This window comes from Callorhinchus milii, unplaced genomic scaffold, assembly GCF_018977255.1.
Source record: "Callorhinchus milii isolate IMCB2004 unplaced genomic scaffold, IMCB_Cmil_1.0 Scaffold3, whole genome shotgun sequence".
NCBI lineage: Eukaryota > Metazoa > Chordata > Chondrichthyes > Chimaeriformes > Callorhinchidae > Callorhinchus > Callorhinchus milii.
The window spans coordinates 74,980,885-75,008,551 of NW_024704744.1; the positions used below are offsets into that span (position 1 = coordinate 74,980,885).

Genomic DNA, 27,667 nt, shown 5'->3' on the forward strand with positions numbered 1-27,667 from the left:
ATGGCGGCCAGCGGCGCCTCTCAGCCACGGGCTCCAGTACTGATGTGGGTCCGCGCTGAGCTCAGGGTATCCCGGTCTCTACCGGCCGAGTTGCACCCGCTGCACGTTCTCGTGCCCGCCTCGGCCTTCTCAGGACAGGCCGCAGCTTCCGGGCCCGGTGGCGGCTGCGTCCTGTCCCTGCACCGCCGCCCGGCCTCGGCTTCACCCTCGGGCCGTGGTTTCTTCGTCTCGGCCTCGTTCGCACCAGAGGACGAGCCGGAGGAAGCGGGGCCCGGGGAGCAGGAGCCGCTCCAGATCCGCACCAGCGAGCTCTTCCTGCGGCACTACGGCGGCCTGCGTGGGGCGGCCGCGGCTTGTGGGGAGGAGCGGCTGCCCGGGAGCGAGGCGGCGGTGCCGGTGTGGGCCCGCCTGGTGCAGCCGGTGCCTCCTCTGAGCCGGGCGGTGCTGGCCGCCCGCACCCGCGCCGCCTGGCGATGCCTCAGCTCCCAGGCCTTCAGCCGCCGCCTCCTGCTGCTGAGCTGCCAGCGCCGGCCCCTGCTGCTCCGCCAGGGGGACGCGCTGGCCCTGCCCCGGGACTCGGGCTGGACGCCAGGCGAGGCCGGGGATGAGGAGGCCGCAGTGCTGGTGCTGGAGTGCAGGCCCGTCAGTCAGGGCGCGCTGACTCTCCGCACCAGTCTGGTGCTGACACTGCTGCCCGAGCCTCAACCACAGGCCCCGGCGCCGCCGCCGCCGCCTACCCGCCTGCTCTGCGCCTCCGACTTCACGCACTACACGGGAGGCCTGGATTTGCAGCGCGGAGCCTTGGGCTCGGGCTCGGGCTCGGGCGTGGCGGCGCTGCTGGAAGCGCTCGAGTGCCGGCTGGAGGCGCGGGTGCTGGGCCTGGCCGGGCTGGTGGAGCGGGGCCGGCTGGCGGCCAGGCCCGGGCCTGAGGCCTGCTCAGCTCACGGTCTGGGCCTGGATTTGGACAGCTGCCTGGTGCTGAGCAGGCCGGCCCTGCGGCGCCTCGGCCTCTTCAACCGCGAGTGGCTGGCCTTGTGGCTGCTGGAGGCAGGGGGTCAGGAGCCAGGCCCGGTGTCGGCCGGGGCCCGCTGGGCCTCGGTGCTGGTGGTGGATGATCCGGGGCTGGAGCTGGGGGCCAGCGGGGCGGCCGTATCACCCGCCTTCTGGTTTAATGTCTCGGGCGGGGCTCCGCTGCCTGTCACCGGGAGGCTCCTGGGAGCAAAGGTGAGGCCCGGGGGCTCGCCAGAGGGTTCATGTGGGTCAGTGGGAGTGTGTAAGGTGTGCGGGTGGGGTTTGGGTGTGAGGGGAGGCAATGTGTAAGGTGTGCGGGTGGGGTGGGGTGTGAGGGGAGGCAATGTGTAAGGTGTGCGGGTGGGGTGGGGTTTGGGTGTGAGGGGTGGCAATGTGTAAGGTGTGCGGGTGGGTGGGGTTTGGGTGTGAGGGGTGGCAATGTGTAAGGTGTGCGGGTGGGGTGGGGTTTGGGTGTGAGGGGTGGCAATGTGTAAGGTGTGCGGGTGGGGTGGGGTTTGGGTGTGAGGGGAGGCAATGTGTAAGGTGTGCGGGTGGGGTTTGGGTGTGAGGGGAGGCAATGTGTAAGGTGTGCGGGTGGGGTGGGGTTTGGGTGTGAGGGGAGGCAATGTGTAAGGTGTGCGGGTGGGGTTTGGGTGTGAGGGGTGGCAATGTGTAAGGTGTGCGGGTGGGGTGGGGTTTGGGTGTGAGGGGAGGCAATGTGTAAGGTGTGCGGGTGGGGTGGGGTTTGGGTGTGAGGGGTGGCAATGTGTAAGGTGTGCGGGTGGGGTTTGGGTGTGAGGGGAGGCAATGTGTAAGGTGTGCGGGTGGGGTTTGGGTGTGAGGGGAGGCAATGTGTAAGGTGTGCGGGTGGGGTGGGGTTTGGGTGTGAGGGGAGGCAATGTGTAAGGTGTGCGGGTGGGGTTTGGGTGTGAGGGGTGGCAATGTGTAAGGTGTGCGGGTGGGGTGGGGTTTGGGTGTGAGGGGAGGCAATGTGTAAGGTGTGCGGGTGGGGTGGGGTTTGGGTGTGAGGGGTGGCAATGTGTAAGGTGTGCGGGTGGGGTTTGGGTGTGAGGGGAGGCAATGTGTAAGGTGTGCGGGTGGGGTTTGGGTGTGAGGGGAGGCAATGTGTAAGGTGTGCGGGTGGGGTGGGGTTTGGGTGTGAGGGGAGGCAATGTGTAAGGTGTGCGGGTGGGGTGGGGTTTGGGTGTGAGGGGAGGCAATGTGTAAGGTGTGCGGGTGGTGGTTGGGTGTGTAAGAAGCTGACTGTGTTTCTGCTCGCAGCCGTGTGCGTGAGGCTGGAGGTGGGTGTGTAAGGTGCGGTGGGTTTGGGTATGTAAGTTTGCGGTGGGTGTGTAAGGAGGTGACTGTGCTCTCTGCCCGCAGCGTGTGTACGAGACTGGCCATGTGGGGAGGTGTGGGAAGGACAGCCGGTCTGTGCTCAGCGTCCCTCCCCTGACCAGCGAGCTGCACCTGGAGACCATCACAGCTCCCCAGTATAGTGTGGGGGAAGAGTACGACAGTGTCCTCTGCCAGCACTTCCTCACTGCCAGGTCAGAGCCACACTGTTGGTCCAACAGTTGGTCTACCAATACCGCCTGCGTCCTTATTCTCTCCCCCACCACACCCCCAAAATGTCTGCGTTTCGGTCCCTTGCCACCCAGGGGTGTCTCCTTGAACCTATGATCCTCATTGGCTACACTGGATCCCCCAGCCCCCAAAGTATAAAGTTCAAAGTCCTCGCCTTCAAAGCCCTCCACAAGGCCTTGGTCCTCCCTACCTCTATGATCTGTTAACTCCATACAGACCTCTCCGCTCGGCAGTCTTTGGCCTGCTCCATGACCCCCGCCCTGCCTGCCACACCAATGGCAGTCCGGCCTTCAGCCTTCATACCCCCAGCCACAGTCCTGAGTGCCCCCTTCAAGGCACGCCTCAACATCCTCCTCTTCAACAGCGCCTTTGGTCACCCTCCTATCGTTATCCTCCCTGCCCTCTACCCCTCTTGATCCCAACCCTCAGCTCGGGTACAAATCCTGACTATCCAGTCCCTTGGGACATCACCCAATGTGAAATGCGCTATACAATTGTAACTTGTTGTTGTTGGCTTAGGATTGGGGGGGGTGCTGCTGTTTGCAGAGGAGGTAGGTTGGAATCATGCTGATATGTATCTGTTGCAGGCTGGTCCAGGTTGGAGATGTGCTGTGCGTTCCCACGCGGGATAAAGTGGACTTCATTCAAAATTCCTCAGACAAAGCCCTCAGGTAGCAGTGTCTGAACACTTGGAACACCCACAGGTCCCTTCACTGGAATTTCTATAAGGTCACTGCCCCTGGGGGAGAGAAGACGTGGTCAGTTCTGTGAGGGGGGGGGGAGCATGGGGGGTGGTTTGGTCAGTCCCTGGGAGGTAGGTGTGATCGCTCCCGGAAGGGGGGGGTTGCAGTCAATCCTAAGGCTGGGCAGTGTGGTCAGGCCCACAGCGTGATCAGATCTCCTCTCAATGCCTGCAGGTGGCCGGTGCTGTATTTCAGGGTAAAGTCCGTGTCTGAAGGGAAGCCCCCCGGCCTGAGACTGGGACACCTGGGACACCTGGCCCACCGCGAGCACACCTCTCTCTACCTGGTGAGTGTTTAGACCTCCTCAGCAACCGCGCCTGCTAATGATTTCAAGGGAGTGAGTGTGTGTTTATGCTAGTATGATTGTGTAAAGGTATAAATGTTTGCAAATGTACACATGTAAAGTTTTTGTGGGTTGGTAGGCAAGCGTATGTGTTGGAGAGTACGCTTATGTGTGGGAGTGTGTGTGTGCACATGCCTGACGTTTGCATGTGAATGCAGGTGTGCAGGTGAATAAGCATGTTCACTTGTGTGTATTCATGTATGTGTACCTGCTCTTTGTGTGTGAAAATCGGTGTGTGCAGGTGAACAAGCGTGTGTGTGTGTGTGTCTGACTGGTGTTTCTCTCTGTTGCAGGCTGGTTGCACTAACAGCTTTGTTCCCTCCTATGCTGCCTGTGCTGGGAACCCAGTGTGGGGTAGTGTGGCTCCCCCTGGCCTGGCTCACACTGTAGACCAGCTCTCTGACATCATGCTGCCCTACCTGCAAACCGGGTACGTCTGTATCCAACCCGTAAGATATGCCATTGCTGCTTATAACCCACATGCATAATATATTTATTTATAAGGCAACTTTCACATCAGGAGGATGTGCCAAAGAGCTGGATGGTCCAGGGATCCACTTCCCAGTCCCGCTCCTTCACTCGATTGGCACCGGCCTCCTGCTTGTCCCTTACACCACCGTTCTACCATTGGAGGTCGCGCTTTCAGCCACTGCGCCCCCCTCTCTTCCTCAATCACTCTGCTTTGCCCCCTCTCTCCCCAGTCCCCAGCTGCCTTGACCGCCCCATCCATCGGTTCCTCTGTGAGACTCGCTGCTTCTGATCCCTGGGAGTAAATTTTGCTTCGCTCATCTTCACCCTTCCTCCCAATCCTCCTCCCTTTCCTTCTCCTCCCTTACAATCACCCTCCCTTCTCCTCCTGCAAACTCCACAGCTACCTGTCCCCTTTGCCATCGCACTCCAGAATGTCTACTCTCTTCGGCAACCAGTTCGCTACATTTTTGCTGTTTATAACCCATAATCTGCTGTAATCTGTCTTTAACCTGTGGTATGATTGACCTGGGAATATGGACGGACAGTGGAGAGGGAACTTCAATCTGCATTTTATCTGTGACATATCTGAACTGGTAGTGTGGACGGACAATGGAGAGGAAGCTTTACTCTGTATGTAACTCTCTGTCACACAGGCCGTCGGTGCTGGCAGGGCCGTGTAGTGTGCTGCTTTGGGGACCGAGCGGCAGTGGGAAGGCAACCGTGGTGGGAGCAACATGTTACAGATTACACCTGCATCTAGTGAAGGTCAGTGCTGAGGGGAGTGGGCAGTGTGTCCCCGAGGGAAGAGGGGGGNAAGTATCTGCGTGTCCTGTGGGGAGGGAGTTGCAGGTCCCAGGAGATTGGGCAGTCTGTGACTCTCGGTCTCTCACAGCTGCAGTCTAGCGGTCTGTGTTCCAGGTAAGTGGAATCCTGTAGCGTAGTGGTTAGCGTGTGTGCCACACAAGTGAGAGCACCTGGGTTCGATTCCTGAACTCTTAGCAAGTTTCCTTACTCCACATGGCACCGTTTACCTAGCAGTAAATAGGAACCTAATTGTTAGTCGATTGGCACATTGTGGTCACTCAATCTGCGACTATTTGTGGGACACTCCTTCGCGCAATTGGCTACACATTTCGCTCATACAAATGTCAATCCACTTTACAATATATTCTGTGAAACACTTTGAAACATTTCAATGATGTGATAAGGCGCTATATCAAATGCAAGTACTATTATTAAGTGGATGTCTGGTTTGGGGGTGGAGGGGTGAGGGTTGTGATGCAGGGAATGTGGGGTCTGTCCACTTTTCCTGTCCTCTTGCAGTGGAATGCGGCAGTCTATGTTCCAGGAGAAGTGAGTGTCTGGTGGGGGAGGGTGTCCTGGGTGGGGAAGTGGGGTTTGTGACCCAGGTAGTGTGGGGACTGTGACTCTCCTTGACCTCCCCACTGTGGGGAGCCTGACCTCTCTCTTTCGGTGGCAGGTGGAATGCAGTGGGCTGTGTGGAGACTCGGTGGGAGCCACGGAGGCCCGGCTGACAGCGGTGTTCTCTGTGGCTGACACACACCGACCGTGCGTGCTGCTTCTGCGCAATGTGCAGCGACTGGCGGCCGAGAGGGACGGAGTGGGAGAGGACCCCCGGCTCGTGGCCACTCTGCACCGGCTTCTGACAGAGCTCGTTCAGGGACCCAGGTACTCTGTGCTGGGTCCAGCGGGGCTGTGTAACCCTCCCCTCCCCCCACCTTTTTCTCTCTCTCTGGTAAAAATTACCCATTGGGGAGCCTGACTCCTCTCAGTGTCTCTACAACAAAAGGTGGGTGCTGACCACTCTCTCTCTCTGGCAGGAGGTACCCAAAGTCTGTTTGTAGGACATTGTTGTGCACAATTGTGCTGCCACATTTGCCCACAATGCACGGTGATTCCATTTCACAGTAAATCCTGTGAAGCGCTTTGCGATGTCCTTCCGACATAATCAATGCAATATTATTATTATTTACCCGATGGGCACGTTGGGGAGGCTGACCTCTCTCAGTGTGGCAGGGAGCTGTGTAACTCCTCTCTCTCTCTGTGGCAGGGAGCATCTCTCTCTCTCTCTGCTATCTCTGTCTCTCTCTGTATGTGACAGGCAGCTGTGTAACCTCTTTCACTCTCTGTGGCAGGCAGCTGTGTAACCTCTCACGCTCTGGCAGGCAGCTGTGTAATCTTTCTCTGTGTGGCAGGGAGTACCCAGTGCTGGTGGTGGGCACGGCAGGGAAGATGAGGGATTTGGGTGACGGGGCCCAGGCCGCATTCCTCCATCACGTGGAATTGGAAACGCTGTCCGAGCAGCACAGGAGAGAGCTACTAAGCGCGCTCAGTGCAGGACTGCCTCTAGGGAGCGATGTCAACCTTAGCAAGATTTCCCAGCAAACAGCTGTAAGTGCAAGCGGACATGTGTATCAGCCTGGCTCAGTGGTAGCGTTCTCGCCTCTGAGTCAGAAGGTTGACGGTTCAAGCCCCACGACCGGACTTTGAATCATGTAGTTAAGATTGCACTCCAATGCAGTGCTGGGGTGTGTTGCAATATCGGAGGTGCTGTCCTTCGGATAAGACCTTAGACCAAAGTTCCATCTGCTTGTTGGATGTTAAAGATGTTATGGCACTATTCAAAAAGAGAAGGGAGTTTCTCTCTCCCGGTGTCCAGGCTGACAATCCCCCAAAATAAATAAAATTGGTCACTTGCTTCACAACTGTTTGTAGGACACTGCTGTGCGCAAATTGGCTGTTGCGTTTCGCCCACTAAATACATAATCGATCCACTTTACAGTATATTCTGTGAAGTGCTTTGAAACGCCTCAATGACATGATAAGGAGCTATAGCAAATGCAAGTTTTATTATTATTAAGTGTGTGTGTGTGTGTGTGTGTGTGTCTCCCAGTCCCTGGCCTGCATGTCCTGACGATGAGTGAAGTTCGTTCTGTTGTGGTCAGTGACACAGGTTGCTCTCTTTGTGCAGGGCACTGTGTTGGGAGATATGTGTGCATTACTGAGTCACGCCAGCAGAGCAGCCTGTGAGAGAGCACGGAGTGGCTGGTGAGTAATTACCAACAACAACTTGTGTTTATATAGCACCCCTCATACAGCGCAGTGTCCCAAAGAGCTTGACATTTGCGGAGCCTGATGTCAAGCCGGAGGGAGGAGGTTAGTGACCATAAGCACGATCGAAGTCTTCAGGTGTGACCTAAAGAGGGGGAAAGGCAGGGGAACAGAGTGATAGCGGTCCAGAGTTTGGGGACGTAGTGGCTGAAAGCACGGCCACCGATGATGGAACGGAGGGCACGAGGGTCAAGCAGGAGGTCAGAACCAGTCGAGCCGAGGTGAATTGATCCGTTTGGTTACAGGGAGCCAGTGCAGCCTGGTTAGAACAGCTGTGATGGGGGTACGACGTTAGTATGGGTGCGTATGTGGGCGGCAGAGTTCTGGATTAACTGGATTTTGTGTGTAGTGTAGCTGGGGAGACCAGCGACGTGGGAATGGAAGTAGTGAAGGTGGGAGGTGAGGTATGTGTCATTGTCGCCCTGTGTACAGGCTGGCCTGGATACACGCTGACTTTGCTGTTCCCAGTTTCCCAGGCAGCCGCCCCTCGGAGCGGGAGGACCTGGACCTCAGCGCAGCTGGAGTTTGTGTCCAGGCCCAGGATTTCCAGAACGCTCTGGACCGGCTGCAGTCATCCAACGCACGGGCTCTTGGAGCACCCAAGGTTAGTGCGGGACTCAGGTGTCCATGTCTGTCTCACTTCCGTAATCTTTTTCTCCTCTCTCCCCCACTCTCTCTTTACCCCCAACCCGTCTCTCTTCCCCGTTCCCCCCTCTCTCTCCTGTGTCTGGCTCTCTCCCTTCCCTCTCTTCCTTCTCTCTCTCCCCTCTCCCACCCCCCTTCCCCTCTCGCCCCCCCCCTCTCCTCCCCCTCGCCCTCTCTTTCTATACCTCTTCTATCTCTCACTACTCTCTCCCTCCGCAGATCCCATGTGTACACTGGCAAGATGTGGGGGGACTGCGGGATGTGAAGCAAGAGATCCTCGACACCATACAACTGCCGCTAGCTCACCGAGAGCTGCTGACTCAGGGGCTGCGCAGGTCGGGGCTGCTGCTGTACGGCCCCCCCGGCACTGGCAAAACCCTTCTCGCCAAGGCCGTGGCCACCGAGTGCAGCATGAGCTTTCTCAGGTCAGTGACCCCTCGCAGGGGGCTGTGTGTGCATGTGTCTCTGTGTGTGTCACTGTGTATATGTCTGTGCGGGCGCCTCTGTGTGCACACGTGTCCTCTGTGTTTGTATGTTTCTCTCCTCCTGCACTCTCCCTCCCTCCCTCTCTACCTCTTTCCTTCCTCACCCCCACTGCAATATGCTGATAAATATATTTGTTCCCCAGTGTTAAGGGTCCTGAACTAATCAACATGTATGTCGGACAGAGTGAGGAGAACGTGCGAGAGGGTAAGACACAAGTGACCTGGGGGTGTGTGGTGGGGCCGTATGTATATGAAATGGGATATTATGTGTATTGGGGGAGAGAGGTTAGAGGGGGATGGGAGGGAAAGGAGGACTGTGCAAGTGTGCGAGTGCGTGTGGAATGAGGGTGTTATTTATGTGGGGGGGGAATTACCACATCCAGCTTCGACTCCAGGACCATTGATGTCCTGGTTAATTGTCTGACATCAAGTCCCGGACGAGAGCTTACTTTCTCTAGCTCAGTGTTGGCAAGGCAGAGGCCCTCCTGCTTGGCTCCTGGCAGCGCCTCCTCACCTCAGCCGCTGACACTATCGCCATTCATGACTGCACTCTTCACCTCACCTCACCAATCCGAAACCTTGGTGTCCTTTTCGACCCTCAGTTATTCTTCAAACCCCACATTCATACCGTGACCTCTTCTGCTTTTCCACACCTCTGCAACATTGTCCGCCTCCGCCACTGCCTCTCACCGCAGGCCACCAAGACCCTGATCCATGCTTTCGTTACGTCCTGGCTTGACTATGCCAACCGCCTGCTCGTTGGATTTCCCAACTCCTCCCTCCACAAGATGCAGATTATTCAGAACTCTGCAGCTCGTGTCCGCTCCCGCACCAGCCTCCAGGAACCCCCATTCTTGCCCAGCTTCACTGGCTCCCCATTCCTCAGAGAATCGAGTACAAAACCCTCGTTCTTGCCTTCATGGACCTCCACGGTCTTGCTCCCCCACCTCTCCGACCTCATAACCCCATATTAACCTGTGCATTCCCTCCGCTCGGCAGACACCAGCCTGCTTCAGTTTCCCTTCATTTCCCGCCCCATCATTGGCGATTGGGGCATTCAGCATCTCTGCTCCCACACTCTGGAACTCTATCCCACAATCCTTCTGCCTCACCCCCTCTCTTGCCTCCTTCAAGTCCCGTCTGAAGACCTTCCTCTTCGACCATGCCTTCAGTCACCCTCCCACCCGCACCTCCCGTGCCTTCCTCCCCTTCTGACCCCAACTCCAGTTCGGGTCCAAAAGGCCTGATTGTCCAACGCCCTGGGACGCCTTTCTGACTTGAAGACCGCTATACACATGTAATATTGTTGCTGTTGTGTGTATGGAAGGGATGTGTATGTGGGGGTTAGGTGGGGCCAGGACCCTGACTGGCCCTGATGCTGTGTGTTGCAGTGTTTGCTCGGGCCCGGGCTGCTGCTCCCTGCATCGTGTTCTTTGATGAGCTGGATTCACTGGCCCCAAACCGCGGGCGGAGTGGAGATTCAGGCGGTGTCATGGACAGGTACAGCTCTCTGTGACCAAACAACTTGTCCGCCTCGCCCTTTGCCTGTCCGCCTCGCCCTCTGTCTGTACACTTTTTTTACACGTCTATCTCCCTTTCTCACTTTACATATCACTCTCTTCACACATCTCTCACTGTGTCTCTCTGCGTTCAGGGTGGTGTCACAACTTCTGGCAGAGCTGGACGGGCTGCACTCCAGTGGGGATGTGTTTGTCATTGGAGCCACAAACCGGCCAGACCTCTTGGACCAGGCACTGTTGCGGCCCGGCAGGTGGGTGAGAGACTCGGGACCCGGCCAGACTCGCTATTACAGCAATAATCCTTACATCTCATTACAGCGTCTTTCACTTAGGGAAGATCTCTAAAAGAGCTTCACAGGATGTACTGTAAAGTGTAGTGACTGCATTTGAGAGGGATCATAGTAGCCAGTTTGTGCACAAAATGAATGACCAATTTTATTAGGGGGATTGTTGGCCAGGACACTGCAAAAGAAAAACTCACTTCTCTTTTGGAATAGTGCCGTAGGTTCTTTAACTCCTGGAACCTCGGTTTTACGTCTCATCTGAATCACGGCATCTCTTAACAATGCAGCCCCACGCCTCCCAACCGCAGTGTACTGGAGCGTCAACTTAGATTTAGCGAGTTTGCATTCCCGACATGAGGTTTGAACCTACGACCTTATGACTTGGGCAAGAGTTGATACCATCAGAGCCAGGCTTGACACATCAATATCCCCCAGGTACAGGGAATACAGTAAGAGGGTGAGACGCTGCCCATATCACTGCACTGGGATATCTGGTGTCAGGCTAACGTGCTGTGCTCCCTGTGGCCCAGGTTTGATAAACTACTGTATGTCGGAATCACTGAGGATCCTGAGGCACAATTACGAGTACTGGAGGCTATAACACGGAAGTGAGTACTCAACCTTCACCACTCACTCATCCACCCCTCACCCCATGTCCTGCCTCTGTGCCCTCCCCGCACCCCAGCCCCCCCCCCCGCACTCCCTAGCCGCACCCCCCCCCGCGCGCCCCAACAACACCTTGTGCTCCCGCGCCACTGCCCGCCCTCCCCATGCCCCGGCCCCCATCCCCCCCGCACCCCGGCCTCCTTTGCCCCTCCCTCCTCCTTGCATCGCCCTGCCCTCCCTGTGTCCCCTGACCTGTATTTGTGGGCAGATTCCAGCTGGATGCCTCAGTCAGCCTACGCTCTGTGGTGGAGCACTGTCCCCCTCACCTGACGGGGGCCGACCTGTATGCACTCTGCTCCGATGCCATGATGTCAGCCACGAAGAGGCAGATCAGCCGCATTCAGCAAGGTGTGTGACCCCATCCTGTGCTACGTTATGTGTATTACAATTACAAGTATTAGAGGCTGTAACCGCCTCTAACCTTTCACTCGTTCTCTCTCATATACTGCTCTCTCTCTTTTTCTCTCTCTCATTTGCTCCTCTCTACTGCGCTGTAGGCCTGGACACAGAGGAGTCAGAATTGTTGCTGACACAGGAGGATTTTGAAAGTGCCCTCAGCACTCTGGAACCGTCTGTCTCCGAGTTGGAGCTGAGCAGATACCGACAGCTACAGTATAGGCTCAGCGGCAAGTGAGGGGCCCACCACTGTGCTCTGCACCACTGCAGTAACGGGACCCCGAGCTGCTGCCAGACCACACAGCAAGAACAGCATCCATACAGCCACACGAACAGCACTGAACTTGTCTGCAACAGGACCTGCACCGAGCTGCGTGTTCGCTGATCGCAATCGTCAGTCACGTTTGCCTTGAACCTCACAGGTTGCCTGATGTACCGACCTAGACTCTTACCTAGGACGATCAAGTGCTATGAGCCTGGCAGAGCCGCATGCTCAGAGCAGAGAGCAGGAGCAGCTCTGTCTGGGAGAGGTCTACACATCAATAGGAGTGTACGCATCAAGTGTGCCGGGACAGAGGTGTAATAATAATTCTTGCATTTGATATATAGCGCCTTATCGTATCGTTGAGATACCTCAATGCGCTTCACAGAATGTCCTGTAAAATGGATTGACTGTATATTTTGTGGGCGAAACACGGCAGCTAATTGCACAAAGCAGTGTCCCGTAAACAGACATTTTATTTGGGGGATTTGGTGGCCAGGAAACTGGGAGAGAGAAACTCCCTTCTCTTTTCGAATAGCGCCGCGGGATCTTTAACATCCACTTGGACACGGAGGCGAGACCTCAGTTTAACGTCTCATCCGTAGGTCGGCACCTCTGACAATGTAACACTCCCCTTGCACTGCTTTGGAGTGTCAACTTAGACTATATGATTCCAGGTCCCGACGTGGGGCTTGCACCCACAACCTTCTGACTTGGAGGTGAGAGCGCTACCACTGAGCCAGGCTAATGTAGGCGTTCTATGGGGTGGGGGTTTGTACACAGGTAATATGACAAACACGTCAACACCATGCTACGAGTCAGATGATGGCCACCTCGTTCGCAGTGTCCTAGCCTCGTTTGCTCCTTCAGTCCTTTCTGATGAGGGTATAATAACAATCTTTATATTTGATAGTGCCTTATCACATCATCCAGACTTCTCACAGCGTTTCACAGGATTTTTAGAATCATGTTCTTCCCATAACCTCTCCCTCCTCATCCACTCCCCACCCATGACTATGGCCATCCCCTTGACCTGGTGATCACCCAGGGCCTCACAGTCTCAGACATCACCATCATTGATAAAGTCATCTCGGACCACTACTTCATCTCCCTCAACACCTCCATCCGTACCCCTTCCCCTTTCTCAACCCTCCACCATCACATACTGTCCATGGAAAAAAAAATCTCTCTCTCCACTGCCCTGGAGTCATCTGAACTCCTACATCTCTGGCCCTCACTGACCAATCTCCCCTTGTCACTCTCTTTTCTCCACAACTCCCTCTCCTTTCTGGACTCCCTTGCCCCCCTCAAGGGGGACCATATCCAAACTAACGGTCCATCGGCAGATTTGGCTTCACCACACCAAGACTTACTGCTGCACTCTTGCCTCCGCTAAATCCTACTCCAAGGTTATCTCGGAGGCAAAGGACAACTCCAGGCTTCTCTTTTCCACCACAAACCGTCTTCTCCATCCTCCTTCCCATACCTCGTCCATCCTCTCAAACTCCAACTGTGAGGAGAAGCTGGACTTCCTCAAATCCAAAATCGAGGGGATACGTTCAGCCACCCCCACATCACATCTCCCTCATGACCCCATCCCCCCCCTATACTCCTTCGACCCTATCTCTCCCTCCTCCCTCACCAAGACTGTCCGCAAACTCAAACCCACCAACTGCTCCCTCGATCCCATCCCCACCTCTCTCCTCATCTCCCAGCTCCACCTTCTGGCCCCTCTTCTGTCCAACATCATCAACCCCTCGTTGTCCACCGGTTCAGCTCCCATCCCCCTAAAAACAGCCGTCATCACCCCCATCTTGAAAAAACCTTCCCTGGACCCATCCCTTCTATCCAGCTACCGCCCCATCTCAAACCTCCCATTCCTCTCCCAGGTCCTGGAATGAGTCGTCGAGTCCCAGCTCCACTTTTTTTTCTCGCCATTCCCTCTTTGAACCCCTCCAATCCGGCTTCCGCACTGCCCATAGCATGGAAACAGCCCTGGTCAAAGTCACTAATGACATTCTGAACATCTGTGATCAGGTCTCCCTCTGCCTCCTTCGACACGGTCGACCACTCCATCCTCATACTGCCCTTAATCTTCGCGGACCTGCCCTTGCCTGGTTCGATTCTCTCTCACCATCTCCACTTTGTTGCCTCTAACATTTTCTCCTCCAGCCCCGCACTGTCACGTCTGGCGTCCTCCAGGGCTCTGTCCTTGGCCCTCTCTTTAATATCGACATGCTCCCCCTTGGTGACATCATCCGTAGACATGGGGTCAACTTCCATATGTTTGCGGATGACACCCAACTCTTATCTTTCTGCCTCCACCCTCAACTTCAGGACAACTGCTGTCCTGACAGACTGCCTGTCGGACATCAAGTCCTGGATGAGGGCAAATTTTCTAGAGTTGAATGTGAACAAGACTGAGGCCCTCCTGAGCGCCTCAGCACCTCAGGCTCTGGCAGCATCAACCTCCATGGTTGCACACTTCAACTCACCGAGCCAGTCAGGAACCTAGATGTCTTGTTCGACCCTCAACTGTCTTTTCTTCCCCACATCCAAGCCATGACCCGCTCTGCCTTCCCTCACTTCCGTAACATCGCCCGACTCCACCACTACCTCACCCCTCAGGCCGCTGAAACTCTTGTTTATGCCTTCATCACCTCCAGCCTCGTCTATGCAAACACCTTCCCAACTCCTCCCTCCACAGTCTGCAGATAATCCAGAACTCTGCAGTCCATGTTCTCTCCCGCACCAAACTCTGTGACCCCATCTCCCCCATTCTCGCCCAACTCCGTTGCCTCCCTATCCTTCATAGGATCCAGTTCAAGATCCTGGATTCAAGTCTCTCCTCAAGGCCCTCTTCGACCATGCCATCGACACCCCTCCCTCCTTCCCCTCCGCTCCCTTCTTCTCCACTGACCCCAGCTCGGTTCTGAAATGCGGTATACTGTCCAGCGCCTTGGGACGTCCTCCCGACGTGACAGGTGCTATACAAATGTAATGTTGTTTTCCTGTATCTAGAAAAAAATGTGCACTCTACCGCACCAAGCTCCGTGACCCTATCACCCCCATTCTCACCCGATTCCACTGACTTTCCATCACACAGAGAATACAGTTCAAGATCCTGGTCCTCACCTTCAAATGCCTTCATGGCCTTGCTCCCTCCTACCTCTGTGACCCCCTACCAACCTACCTGCTCCTTTTACTCAGTGGGCTCCGGCTTGCTTCACATTCCCCTCCTCGCCCGCCCCACTATTTGCGGGTGGGCCTTCAGCCACTCTGACCCCACCCTGTGGAGCTCCATCCCACAATCCCTCTGCCTTGGTCCCTCCCTTACCTCCTTCAAGACTCATCTCAAGACCTTCCTCTTCAACCGTGCCCTCCACCCTCCCCAGCTTGGGTCCGAAACACTTAACTGTCCAGTAGCTTGGGACGTCCTCCCGACATGAAAGGTGCTATAAAAAAGTACTGTTGTTGTTGCTTGTACCCGTTAGTGCTTTGGCTTATAGGGTTAACAGGAGCTGAGTGGGATGACTCCCTGACCCCCAGTGATTGGTCTACCCTTTCAGGCCCTGCCGATGAGCCAGGCTGGCTGAGCTGTCATCAACAGTGCCCTGGAGTCCTGCGGCCCTGCCTGGCTCAGGAACCGGACTAGCGAACATCACTGGCTTGATTTTGACATCCCGTTGCCAGGCATGTCACTTTGGAGCCCGTTCAACTCTAAGGAGACCCCACTTACCTCTCCTACCCACACCACCAAGGAAGATAGACCTTGAAGAGAACGACCAGAGTGCTCTTTGCCCCCTATCAGGGCAGTGTCAAAGTAAAACCAGAACCCCCAGATACTGATCATGGTCAACAATTCAGACTGTTTCTCCTTTATTTCCAATTAACACTCTCCTTTCCTGAACTGTGCAGAACTGTAACACTGTACTGGGTGGGGGGGCATTCACCATCAAGTCCAATTGGGTGACCTGTGTTGAAGATGATGAGGACAGCCCCACTGTCTATCACTCAAACTTATACTCCTCCCCCACCTGTCACTCACACTGAGCCTCCCCCCACCTGTCACTCATACAGACTCCTCTCCCGCCTGTCACTCATACAGGCTCCACCCCCCGCCTGTCACTCATACAGACTCCTCCCTGCCTGTCACTCATACAGACTCCTCCCCCACATGTCACTCATACAGACTCCTCTACTGCCTGTCACTCATACAGATTCCTCCCCCCTGTCACTCATACAGACTCCTCTCCCGCCTGTCACTCATACAGGCTCCACCCCCCGCCTGTCACTCATACAGACTCCTCTCCTGCCTCTCATAGACTCCTCTCCCCCCTGTCACTCATACAGGCTCCACCCCCCGCCTGTCACTCATACAGACTCCTCCCCCACCTGTCACTCATACAGACTCCTCCCCCGCCTGTCACTCATACAGACTCCTCTCCTGCCTGTCATAGACTCCTCTCCCCCCTGTCACTCATACAGGCTCCACCACCCGCCTATCACTCATACAGACTCCTCCCCACCTGTCACTCATACAGACTCCTGTCCTGCCTGTCACTCATACAGACTCCTCTCCCGCCTGTCACTCATACAGGCTCCACCCCCCGCCTGTCACTCATACAGACTGATCCCCCACCTGTCACTCATACAGACTCCTCTCCTGCCTGTCACTCATACAGACTCCTCCCCACCTGTCACTCATACAGACTCCTCTCCCACCTGTCACTCATACAGACTCCTCTCCCGCCTGTCACTCATACAGACTCCTCTCCTGCCTGTCATAGACTCCTCTCCCCCCTGTCACTCATACAGGCTCCACCCCCGACCTGTCACTCATACAGGCTCCACCCCAGACCTGTCACTCATACAGACTCCTCTCCCGCCTGTCATTCATACAGACTCCTCCCCTGCCTGTCACTCATAAAGACTCCTCCCCTGCCTGTCACTCATACAGACTCCTCTCCCGCCTGTCACTCATACAGACTCCTCTCCTGCCTGTCACTCATACAGACTCCTCCCCTGCCTGTCATTCATACAGACTCCCCACGACTGTCACTCATACACACTCCTCCCCCGCCTGTCACCCACAGACTCCTCTCCCGCCTGTCACTCATACAGACTCCTCTCCTGCCTGTCACTAATACAACAACAACAACAACAAGATTCCATTTATAAAGCGCCTTTCACGTCGGGAGGACGTCCCAAGGCGCTGCACAGTTGGGTCATGACCCGAGCAGGGGGAAAATGGTCAGGGTGAGGGGAGGGAAGGGAGGGAGCGAGGAGGGGGGAAATGGTCAGGGTGAGGGGAGGGAAGGTAGGGAGCGAGGAGGGGGTAGAGAGTCGAGAGGGGAGCTGAAGGCTCGGTCAAAGAGAAAGGTTTGAGACCGGCCTTGAAGGAGGAAAGGGAGGAAGCGGCGAAGGCACTGGGGGATGGAGTTCCAGAGCCTGGGGGCTGAGAGGCTGAAGGCCCGACCACCGATGGTAGGGCGGTTGGGGCGGGGGATGTGGAGCAGACCGGAGCCAGAGGAACGGAGGGTACGGACAGGTAGGTAATACAGGCTCCACCCCCCCGCCTGTCACTCATACAGACTCCTCCCCCGCCTGTCACTCATACAGACTAATCTCCTGCCTGTCACTCATACAGACTCCTCCCCCGCCTGTCACTCATACAGACTCCTCTCCCGCCTGTCACTCATACAGACTCCTCCCCGCCTGTCACTCATACAGGCTCCACCCCCCCGCCTGTCACTCATACAGACTCCTCCCCCGCCTGTCACTCATACATGCTCCACCCCTGCCTGTCACTCATACAGACTCCTCTCCTGCCTGTCACTCATATAGACTCCTCTCCCGCCTGTCACTCATACAGGCTCCACCCCCCCGCCTGTCACTCATACAGAATGATCCCCCACCTGTCACTCATACAGACTCCTCTCCTGCCTGTCACTCATACAGACTCCTCCCCCCTGTCACTCATACAGACTCCTCCCCCGCCTGTCACTCATACAGGCTCCACCCCCCCGCCTGTCACTCATACAGACTCCTCTCCTGCCGGTCGACCACGCTATCCTACTCCACCGCTTGTCCTCCCACCTCAACCTTCAAGGCACTGTCCTTGAATGGTTTAGGTCGTACCTTTCTCACCGTCTTCATTTTGTCTCGACGAATGGCTTCTCCTCCACCCCCCGTACTGTCTCATGTGGTATCCCTCAGGGCTCTGTCCTCGGTCCCCTCCTCCTCACCCTCTATCTGCTCCCCCTCGGTGACATCATCCGCAGACACGGAGTTAACTTCCACATGTATGCGGATGACACCCAACTCTACCTTTCCTCCTCTACTCTCAACTCCACGACCACCGATGTCCTGACAGCCTGCCTGTCCGACATCGAGTCCTGGACGAGAGACAACTTTCTTCAGCTCAACGTGCGAAAAACCGAGGCCCTCCTGATTGGCTCACGTCAGCGCCTCCGCACCTCAGGCGCTGACACCATCAGCATCCAAGGCTGCACTCTCCACCTCTCAAAGCCAGTCAGGAACCTCGGCGTTTTGTTCGACCCTGAGCTGTCCTTTCTCCCTCACATCCGCACCACAACTGGCACCGCCTTCCATCACCTCCGGAACATCGCCAGATTACGGCACTACCTCACCCCTCACGCTGCTGAAACCCTGGTCCACGCCTTTGTCACCTCAAGGCTGGACTATGGGAACTCTCTCCTCGCCGGCCTTCCCGGCACCTCCCTGCACAAGCTGCAGGTCATTCAGAACTCTGCAGCTCGGGTACTGTCCCGCACCAGACACCGCGACTACATCACTCCCACCCTCGCTCGCCTCCACTGGCTCCCCATCCCCCAGAGGATCGAATTCAAGATCCTTATCCTCACCTACAAGGCCATTCACGGCCTTGCTCCCTCCTACCTCTCCAACCTACTATCCCCCTACCTACCTGCCCGTACCCTCCGTTCCTCTGGCTCCGGTCTGCTCCACATTCCCCGCCCCAACCGCCCTACCATCGGTGGTCGGGCCTTCAGCCTCTCAGCCCCCAGGCTCTGGAACTCCATCCCCCAGTGCCTTCGCCACCTCCTCTCTCTCCTCCTTCAAGGCCGGTCTCAAAACCTTTCTCTTTGACCGTGCCTTCAGCTCCCCTCTCGACTCTCTACCCCCTCCTCACTCCCTACCTTCCCTCCCCTCACCCTGACCATTTCCCCCCTCCTCGCTCCCTCCCTTCCCTCCTCTCACCCTGACCATTTCCCCCCTGCTCGGGTCATGACCCAACTGTGCAGCGCCTTGGGACGTCCTCCCGACGTGAAAGGCGCTTTATAAATGGAATCTTGTTGCTGTTGTTGTTGTTGTCATAGACTCCTCTCCTGCCTGTCACTCATACAGACTCCTCTCCTGCCTGTCACTCATACAGACTCCTCCCCTGCCTGTCACTCATACAGACTGCTCTCCCACCTGTCATTCATACAGACTCCTCCCCTGCCTGTCACTCATAAAGACTCCTCCCCCGCCTGTCACTCATACAGACTCCTCTCCTGCCTGTCACTCATACAGACTCCTCCCCCGCCTGTCACTCATACAGACTCCTCTCCTGCCTGTCATAGAATCCACTCCCCCCTGTCACTCATACAGGCTCCACCCCACCTGTCACTCATACAGACTGCTCTCCCACTGTCATTCATACAGACTCCTCCCCTGCCTGTCACTCATAAAGACTCCTCCCCCGCCTGTCACTCATACAGACTCCTCTCCCGCCTGTCACTCATACAGACTCCTCTCCCGCCTGTCAATCATACAGACTCCCCACGACTGTCACTCATACAGACTCCTCCCCCGCCTCTCACCCACAGACACCTCCCCCGCCTGTCACTCGTACAGGCTCCACCCCCCGCCTGTCACTCATACAGACTCCTCTCCTGCCTGTCACTAATACAGGCTCCACCCCCCCGCCTGTCATTCATACAGACTCATCTCCTGCCTGTCACTCATACAGACTCCTCCCCCGCCTGTCACTCATACAGACTCCTCGCCCGCCTGTCACTCATGCAGACTCCTCCCCTTCCTGTCAGTCATACAGACTCCTCCCCCGCCTGCCACTCATACAGACTCCTCCCCGCCTGTCACTCATACAGACTCCTCCCCCGCCTGTCACTCATACAGACTCCTCTCCCACCTGTCACTCATGCAGACTTCTCCCCTTCCTGTCACTCATACAGACTCCTCCCCCGCCTGCCACTCATACAGACTCCTCCCCCGCCTGCCACTCATACAGACTCCTCCCCGCCTGTCACTCATACAGACTCCTCTCCCGCCTGTCACTCATACAGACTCCTCTACCGCCTGTCACTCGTACAGACTCCTCTCCTGCCTGTCACTCATACAGACTCCTCTCCCGCCTGTCAGTCATACATGCTCCACCCCCCCGCCTGTCACTCATGCAGACTCCTCTCCTGCCTGTCATAGACTCCTCCCCTGCCTGTCACTCATACAGACTCCTCTCCTGCCTGTCACTCATACAGACTCCTCTCCCGCCTGTCACTCATACAGACTCCTCAACCGCCTGTCACTCATACAGACTCCTCCCCCGCCTGTCACTCATGCTGACTCCTCTCCTGCCTGTCATAGACTCCTCTCCCCCCTGTCACTCATACAGACTCCTCTCCCGCCTGTCACTCATACAGTCTCCACCCCCCAGCCTGTCACTCATACAGACTCCTCTCCTGCCTGTCACTAATACAGGCTCCACCCCCCCGCCTGTCACTCATACAGACTCCTCTCCTGCCTGTCACTAATACAGGCTCCACCCCCCCGCCTGTCATTCATACAGACTCATCTCCCGCCTGTCACTCATACAGACTCCTCGCCCGCCTGTCACTCATGCAGACTCCTCCCCTTCCTGTCAGTCATACAGACTCCTCCCCCGCCTGCCACTCATACAGACTCCTCCCCGCCTGTCACTCATACAGACTCCTCCCCGCCTGTCACTCATACAGACTCCTCTCCGTGCCACTCATACAGACTCCTCCCCCGCCTGCCACTCATACAGACTCCTCCCCGCCTGTCACTCATACAGACTCCTCTCCGCCTGTACTCATACAGACCCCTCCGCCTGTCACTCGTACAGACTCCTCTCCTGCCTGTCACTCATACAGACTCCTCTCCCGCCTGTCAGTCATACATGCTCCACCCCCCGCCTGTCACTCATGCAGACTCCTCTCCTGCCTGTCATAGACTCCTCCCCTGCCTGTCACTCATACAGACTCCTCTCCTGCCTGTCACTCATACAGACTCCTCTCCCGCCTGTCACTCATACAGACTCCTCAACCGCCTGTCACTCATACAGACTCCTCCCCCGCCTGTCACTCATGCTGACTCCTCTCCTGCCTGTCATAGACTCCTCTCCCGCCTGTCACTCATACAGTCTCCACCCCCCAGCCTGTCACTCATACAGACTCCTCTCCTGCCTGTCACTAATACAGGCTCCACCCCCCCGCCTGTCACTCATACAGACTCCTCTCCCGCCTGTCACTCATACAGACTCCTCTCCCGCCTGTCACTCATGCAGACTTCTCCCCTTCCTGTCACTCATACAGACTCCTCCCCGCCTGCCACTCATACAGACTCCTCCCCGCCTGTCACTCATACAGACTCCTCTCCCGCCTGTCACTCATACAGACTCCTCTACCGCCTGTCACTCGTACAGACTCCTCCCCCAGCCTGTCACTCATACAGACTCCTCCCCCGCCTGTCACTCATACAGACTCCTCTCCTGCCTGTCATAGACTCCTCCCCCGCCTGTCACTCATACAGACTCCTCTCCTGCCTGTCACTCATACAGACTCCACCCCCCGCCTGTCACTCATGCAGACTCCTCTCCTGCCTGTCATAGACTCCTCCCCCGCCTGTCACTCATAGACTCCTCTCCTGCCTGTCACTCATACAGACTCCTCCTCCGCCTGTCACTCATACAGACTCCACCCCCGCCTGCCACTCATACAGACTCCTCCCCGCCTGTCACTCACACAGACTCCTCTCCCGCCTGTCACTCATACAGACTCCTCTCCCGCCTGTCACTCATACAGACTCCTCCCCCACCTGTCACTCACAGACTCCTCTCCTGCCTGTCACTCATACAGACTCCTCCCCGCCTGTCACTCATACAGGCTCCACCACCCCGCCTGTCACTCATACAGACTCCTCTCCTGCCTGTCATAGAATCCTCTCCCCCCTGTCACTCATACAGGCTCCACCCCACCTGTCACTCATACAGACTGCTCTCCCACCTGTCATTCATACAGACTCCTCCCCCGCCTGTCACTCATACAGACTCCTCTCCCGCCTGTCACTCATACAGACTCCTCTCCCGCCTGTCAGTCATACATGCTCCACCCCCCGCCTGTCACTCATACAGACTCCTCTCCTGCCTGTCACTAATACAGGCTCCACCCCCCCGCCTGTCACTCATACAGGCTCATCTCCTGCCTGTCACTCATACAGACTCCTCCCCCGCCTGTCACTCATACAGACTCCTCTCCCGCCTGTCACTCATACAGACTCCTCTCCCGCCTGTCAGTCATACATGCTCCACCCTCCCGCCTGTCACTCATGCAGACTCCTCCCCTGCCTGTCATAGACTCCTCCCCTGCCTGTCACTCATACAGACTCCTCTCCCACCTGTCACTCATGCAGACTCCTCCCCTTCCTGTCAGTCATACAGACACCTCCCCGCCTGCCACTCATACAGACTCCTCCCCGCCTGTCACTCATACAGACTCCTCTCCCGCCTGTCACTCATGCAGACTCCTCCCCGCCTGTCACTCATACAGACTCCTCTCCCGCCTGTCACTCATACAGACTCCTCTACCGCCTGTCACTCGTACAGACTCCTCCCCCAGCCTGTCACTCATACAGACTCCTCTCCCGCCTGTCACTCATACAGACTCCTCTACCGCCTGTCACTCGTACAGACTCCTCCCCAGCCTGTCACTCATACAGACTCCTCTCCTGCCTGTCACTCATACAGACTCCTCTCCCGCCTGTCACTCATACATGCTCCCCCCCCCGCCTGTCACTCATGCAGACTCCTCTCCTGCCTGTCATAGACTCCTCCCCCGCCTGTCACTCATACAGACTCCTCTCCTGCCTGTCACTCATACAGACTCCTCTCCCGCCTGACAATCATACAGACTCCTCTCCTGCCTGTCACTCATACAGACTCCTCCCCCGCCTGTCACTCATACAGACTCCTCTCCCGCCTGTCACTCATACAGACTCCTCTCCCGCCTGTCACTCATGCATGCTCCACCCCCCCGACTGTCACTCATACAGACTCCTCTCCTGCCTGTCACTCATACAGACTCCTCCCCCGCCTGACAATCATACAGACTCCTCCCCCGCCTGTCACTCATACAGACTCCTCTCCCGCCTGTCACTCATACATGCTCCACCCCCCGCCTGTCACTCATACAGACTCCTCTCCTGCCTGTCACTCATACAGACTCCTCCCCCGCCTGTCAATCATACAGACTCCTCCCCGCCTGTCACTCATACAGACTCCCCACGACTGTCACTCATACAGACTCCTCTCCCGCCTGTCATTCATACAGACTCCGCCCCTGCCTGTCATTCATATAGATTTCTCCCCGCCGTCACTCATACATGCTCCACCCCCCCCCCTGTCACTCATACAGACTCCTCTCCCACCTGTCACTCATACAGTCTCCACCCCCCCCCCCCTGTCACTCATACAGACGCCTCTCCCGCCTGTCACTCATACATGCTCCACCCCCCCCCTGTCACTCATACAGACTCCTCTCCCGCCTGTCACTCATACATGCTCCACCCCCCCGCCTGTCACTCATGCAGGCTCCACCCCCCCGCCTGTCACTCATACAGACTCCTCCCCCGCCTGTCACTCATACAGACTCCTCTCCCGCCTGTCACTCATACAGACTCCTCTCCCGCCTGTTACTCATGCAGACTCCTCCCCTTCCTGTCAGTCATACAGACTCCTCCCCCGCCTGCCACTCATACAGACTCCTCCCCGCCTGTCACTCATACAGACTCCTCTACCGCCTGTCACTCGTAGACTCCTCCCCCAGCCTGTCACTCATACAGACTCCTCCCCCGCCTGTCACTCATACAGACTCCTCTCCCGCCTGTCATAGACTCTCTCCCCCCTGTCACTCATACAGGCTCCACCCCCACCTGTCACTCATACAGACTCCTCTCCCGCCTGTCACTCATACAGACTCCTCCCCTGCCTGTCACTCATAGACTCCTCTCCTGCCTGTCACTCATACAGACTCCTCCCCGCCTGTCACTCACACAGACTCCTCTCCCGCCTGTCACTCATACAGACTCCTCCCCGCCTGTCACTCATACAGACTCCTCCCCCGCCTGTCACTCATAGACTCCTCTCCCGCCTGTCACTCATACAGACTCCTCCCCCGCCTGTTTTTCAACCTCAAACTCCGTCCCGTATGAGTCACGTGCAACAACAACAAGTGAAGCGGCGACACAGATCACAGTGCAGTGCAGCCCCGACCCACAGCGCCCCCCGACACACACACACAGTGCAGCCCCGACCCACAGCGCCCCCTGACACACACACACAGTGCAGCCCCGGCCCACAGCGCCCCCTGACACACACACACAGTGCAGCCCCGGCCCACAGCGCCCCCCGACACACACACACAGTGCAGCCCCGACCCACAGCGCCCCCTGACACACACACACAGTGCAGCCCCGGCCCACAGCGCCCCCTGACACACACACACAGTGCAGCCCCGCCCACAGCGCCCCCTGACACACACACACAGTGCAGCCCCGACCCACAGCGCCCCCTGACACACACACACAGTGCAGCCCCGGCCCACAGCGCCCCCTGACACACACACACAGTGCAGCCCCGGCCCACAGCGCCCCGACACACACACACACACACACAGTGCAGCCGCGGCCCACAGCGCCCCGACACACACAGTGCAGCCCCGACCCACAGTGTCCCCTGACACACACACACAGTGCAGCCCCGACCCACAGCGCCCCGACACACACACACACACACCACACAGTGCAGCCCCCGCCCACAGCGCCCCCTGACACACACACACACACAGTGCAGCCCCGGCCCACAGCGCCCCGACACACACACACACACAGTGCAGCCCCGACCCACAGCGCCCCCTGACACACACACACACACAGTGCAGCCCCGGCCCACAGCGCCCCCTGACACACACACACAGTGCAGCCCCGGCCCACAGCGCCCCCTGACACACACACACACACACAGTGCAGCCCCGACCCACAGCGCCCCCCGACACACACACACACACAGTGCAGCCCCGACCCACAGCGCCCCGACACACACACACACACACAGTGCAGCCCCGACCCACAGCGCCCCCTGACACACACACACAGTGCAGCCCCGGCCCACAGCGCCCCGACACACACACACACACACAGTGCAGCCCCGACCCACAGCGCCCCGACACACACACACACACACAGTGCAGCCCCGGCCCACAGCGCCCCCTGACACACACACACACACACACACACAGTGCAGCCCCGGCCCACAGCGCCCCGACACACACAGTGCAGCCCCGACCCACAGCGCCCCGACACACACAGTGCAGCCCCGACCCACAGCGCCCCCTGACACACACACACACACACAGCGCCAGGCCCCGGCTACAGCCTCGGTTGTAACCCTCAAAACTCGGCCCCGGCTCCAGTTATTAACCACCGGCAGCAGGTAACTCAGCCTGAGCACGGTCTGTCTGTCTGTCTGTCTGTCTGTCTGGGGGCTGTGTGTGTGTCTGGGGGCTGTGTGTGTGTCTGGGGGCTGTGTGTGTGTGTCTGGGGCTGTGTGTGTGTCTGGGCTGTGTGTGTGTGTCTAGGCTGTGTGTGTGTCTGGGGCTGTGTGTGTGTGTCTGGGGCCTGTGTGTGTGTCTGGGGCTGTGTGTGTGTGTGGGGCTGTGTGTGTGTGTCTGGGGGCTGTGTGTGTGTGTCTGGGGGCTGTGTGTGTGTGTCTGGGGGCTGTGTGTGTGTCTGGGGCTGTGTGTGTGTCTGGGGCCTGTGTGTTGTGTCTGGGGCTGTGTATGTGTGTCTGAGCTCTGTGTGTGTGTGTCTGGGCTCTGTGTGTGTGTGTTGGGGCTGTGTGTGTGTCTTGGGGCTGTGTGTGTGTGTCTGGGGCCTGTGTGTGTGTGTCTGGGGCTGTGTGTGTGTGGGGGCTGTGTGTGTGTGTCTGGGGCTGTGTGTGTGTGTCTGGGGGCTGTGTGTGTGTGTGTGGGGGCTGTGTGTGTGTGTGGGGGCTGTGTGTGTGTGTGTCTGGGGGCTGTGTGTGTGTCTGGGGCCTGTGTGTGTGTGTCTGGGGGCTGTGTGTGTGTCTGGGGGCTGTGTGTGTGTGTCTGGGGGCTGTGTGTGTGTTGGGGCTGTGTGTGTGTCTTGGGGCTGTGTGTGTGTGTTTGGGGCTGTGTGTGTGTCTTGGGGCTGTGTGTGTGTGTTGGGGCTGTGTGTGTGTTTGGGTGTGTGTGTTGGGGCTGTGTGTGTGTGTTTGGGGCTGTGTGTGTGTGTCTGGGGCTGTGTGTGTGTGTTGGGGCTGTGTGTGTGTCTGGGGCCTGTGTGTGTGTCTTGGGCCTGTGTGTGTGTGTCTGGGGGCTGTGTGTGTGTGTCTGGGGGCTGTGTGTGTGTGTCTGGGGCTGTGTGTGTCTGGGGCTGTGTGTGTGTGTCTGGGGGCTGTGTGTGTGTGTGTCTGGGGGCTGTGTGTGTGTGTCTGGGGGCTGTGTGTGTGTGTCTGGGGGCTGTGTGTGTGTGTCTGGGGGCTGTGTGTGTGTGTCTGGGGGCTGTGTGTGTGTGTCTGGGGGCTGTGTGTGTGTCTGGGCGGGGGGGCTGTGTGTGTGTCTGGGCGGGGGGGCTGTGTGTGTGTCTGGGGGCTGTGTGTGTGTGTCTGGGGCTGTGTGTGTGTCTGGGGGTGTGTGTGTGTCTGGGGGCTGTGTGTGTCTGGGGGCTGTGTGTGTGTGTCTGAGGGCTGTGTGTGTGTGTCTGGGGGCTGTGTGTGTGTCTGGGGGCTGTGTGTGTGTCTGGGGCTGTGTGTGTGGGGGGGCTGTGTGTGTGGGGGGGGCAATGTGTGTGTGTCTGGGGGGCTGTGTGTGTGTCTGGGCGGGCGGGCGGGGGCTGTGTGTGTGTCTGGGGGGCTGTGTGTGTGTCTGGGCGGGCGGCGGGGGGCTGTTTGTGTGTCTGGGCGGGCGGCGGGGGGCTGTTTGTGTGTCTGGGCGGCGGCGGGGTCTGTGTGTGTGTGTGTCTGGGCGGCGGGGGCTGAGTGTGTGTCTGGGCGGCGCGGGGCTGAGTGTGTGTCTGGGGCGGGCGGGGGCTGTGTGTGTGTCTGGGCAGGCGGGCGGGGGGCTGAGTGTGTGTCTGGGCGGCGCGGGCGGGGGCTGAGTGTGTGTCTGGGCGGGCGGGCGGGGGGCTGAGTGTGTGTCTGGGCGGCGGGCGGGGGGGCTGAGTGTGTGTCTGGGCGGGCGGGGGGGCTGTGTGTGTGTCTGGGCGGGCGGGCGGGGGGGCTGAGTGTGTGTCTGGGGCGGGGGGGGGGGCTGAGTGTGTGTCTGGGCGGGCGGGCGGGGGGGCTGAGTGTGTGTCTGGCGGGCGGGCGGGGGGGCTGAGTGTGTGTCTGGGCGGGCGGGGGGGCTGTGTGTGTGTCTGGGCGGGCGGGCGGGGCTGAGTGTGTGTCTGGGCGGGCGGGGGGCTGTGTGTGTGTCTGGGCGGGCGGGGGCTGTGTGTGTGTGTGTCTGGGCGGGGGGCGGGCTGTGTGTGTGTCTGGGCGGGCGGGCGGGGGGCTGTGTGTGTGTGTGTCTGGGCGGGCGGGCGGGCGGGGGGCTGTGTGTGTGTGTGTCTGGGCGGGGGGCTGTGTGTGTGTCTGGGCGGGCGGGCGGGGGGCTGAGTGTGTGTGTGTCTGGGCGGGGGGGCTGTGTGTGTGTCTGGGCGGGGGGGCTGAGTGTGTGTGTGTGTCTGTCTGAGGGCTGACTATACAGGGTTGGTAGGGTGGACATCAGCTGGACAGTGCAATGGGAGGGTGTGTGGTGTCAACTGGTCAAACTCTGTCAGTACTCC

The 27,667-nt window shown here is 57.9% G+C and overlaps 1 protein-coding gene across 1 annotated transcript; it reads left to right on the forward strand.

The window, feature by feature from the left end:
* On the forward strand, window positions 1-11,997 carry LOC103181665 (peroxisome assembly factor 2). The gene is made up of 17 exons (XM_042333136.1): window positions 1-1,224; window positions 2,395-2,561; window positions 3,186-3,269; window positions 3,516-3,627; window positions 3,978-4,114; window positions 4,809-4,920; window positions 5,636-5,844; window positions 6,372-6,567; window positions 7,148-7,224; window positions 7,756-7,891; window positions 8,152-8,357; window positions 8,561-8,622; window positions 9,809-9,917; window positions 10,072-10,188; window positions 10,752-10,829; window positions 11,096-11,235; window positions 11,385-11,997. Exons 1-17 carry the CDS (start codon window positions 1-3, stop codon window positions 11,519-11,521), a joined length of 3,303 nt encoding a protein of 1,100 aa, XP_042189070.1. The 3' UTR covers window positions 11,522-11,997.
* The last annotated feature ends 15,670 nt before the right edge of the window (window positions 11,998-27,667 follow it).

Excerpts from the sequence above, each read along its gene's own strand:
- LOC103181665 (XM_042333136.1), top strand. The coding sequence starts at position 1 with ATGGCGGCCAGCGGCGCCTCTCAGCCACGGGCTCCAGTACTGATGTGG. Across the intron at positions 4,115-4,808 it reads CTGCCCTACCTGCAAACCGG|GCCGTCGGTGCTGGCAGGGC; the intron begins GTACGTCTGTAT and ends TCTGTCACACAG. Across the intron at positions 5,845-6,371 it reads GAGCTCGTTCAGGGACCCAG|GGAGTACCCAGTGCTGGTGG; the intron begins GTACTCTGTGCT and ends TCTGTGTGGCAG.